General features: G+C 51.9%; 1 protein-coding gene across 1 annotated transcript in view; it reads right to left on the bottom strand.

Annotated features, from left to right (window-relative positions):
• Nucleotides 1-987, bottom strand: part of LOC147817163 (uncharacterized) — a gene marked incomplete at its 5' end in the record, with an annotated part of 1,439 nt that extends 452 nt beyond the window's left edge. Inside the window, 3 exons of the mRNA XM_087171561.1 lie at nucleotides 5-216; nucleotides 311-608; nucleotides 963-987. Coding sequence (XP_087027687.1) covers nucleotides 5-216; nucleotides 311-608; nucleotides 963-987 — 535 coding nt within the window. The remainder of the gene's footprint in view (nucleotides 1-4; nucleotides 217-310; nucleotides 609-962) is intronic.
• Nucleotide 988: the final 1 nt, after the last annotated feature.

The following is a 988-nucleotide window of genomic DNA, read 5'->3' as shown; positions in this document are numbered from 1 at the left end:
GCGCCACATCCCACGTCCAGCACCCTCTTGTCTCTGAACCACTCCGCTTCCAGGAGGCGGAGCCGCAGATCGTCCTCCGCACCCACCCGCCCCTCCCACCCATCACCATAGAAACCATGATAGCCATAGTAACGGCTGTGGTTGCCGTACTGGTAGCGGTGTTTGTCCTTCTTCTTCTCTGGTGGCTGACTAAGGCCAGACTGAGGTCCTCCACACCTACAGGATGCAGAACAGAGGTCATGTGACCGGGCAGCTGTGTCAAACGCTGTGACATCACAGCGTTTGAATTCACTTCTGGTGTAACACTCACCTGCAAGCTTTAGCCCCTCCCACCAGCGGCGTCTGGAATTTGGTTGTCGGTGCCGTGGTTGTCACAGTGACAAAGTTTGCAGCAACATCTGCCAACCGTGTCGAGGTGGTACGTCGCCGTCTGCGTTGGCGACCGTCACCCTGGCTGCCGGGTTTGTGGGCGTGGCCCGGCGGAGGGTGGGTGTGCCTCCTGGGGAGTATGGGGGGTGGGGCTACATCGTCTCGACAGGTGATAGCTGTGTTGAGTTCACAGGGAAGAGGAGACGCAGAAACAGAGCCCTCTCTGGTCAACAGAGGAACTGCAAACACAACATACAGGTTATTAACACGATATTAACAAGTTATTAACACATTAAACTGTTATTAACAGAAACACCGCCCTCTCTGGTCAACAGAGGAACTGCAAACACAACATACTGGGTATTACCACATTACTAACTGTAACAAGTTATTAACACATTAAACTGTTACTAACAGACACACTGCCCACGAGCTAACAGAAACATGAAAACATCATGCATTGATAATATTGATGATTCAGGTCTGATCATGGAGCTGATCGGACCTGAATCACTCTCTGGAGACTGTTTACAGCTGTGTGTCCCTGAAGCGTCCACTAGATGTCAGTAAAGATCCAGGTGTTGTGGTCTCACCTGTCAGTCCAGCTGTGGAGGGAAAC

This window comes from Seriola lalandi, unplaced genomic scaffold, assembly GCF_002814215.2.
Source record: "Seriola lalandi dorsalis isolate HSWRI2012SDOR001 ecotype SW California unplaced genomic scaffold, Sedor1 jcf7180002055009, whole genome shotgun sequence".
In the NCBI taxonomy this organism is placed as follows: Eukaryota; Metazoa; Chordata; class Actinopteri; order Carangiformes; family Carangidae; genus Seriola; species Seriola lalandi.
This window is presented reverse-complemented; position numbering and strand designations above follow the sequence as displayed.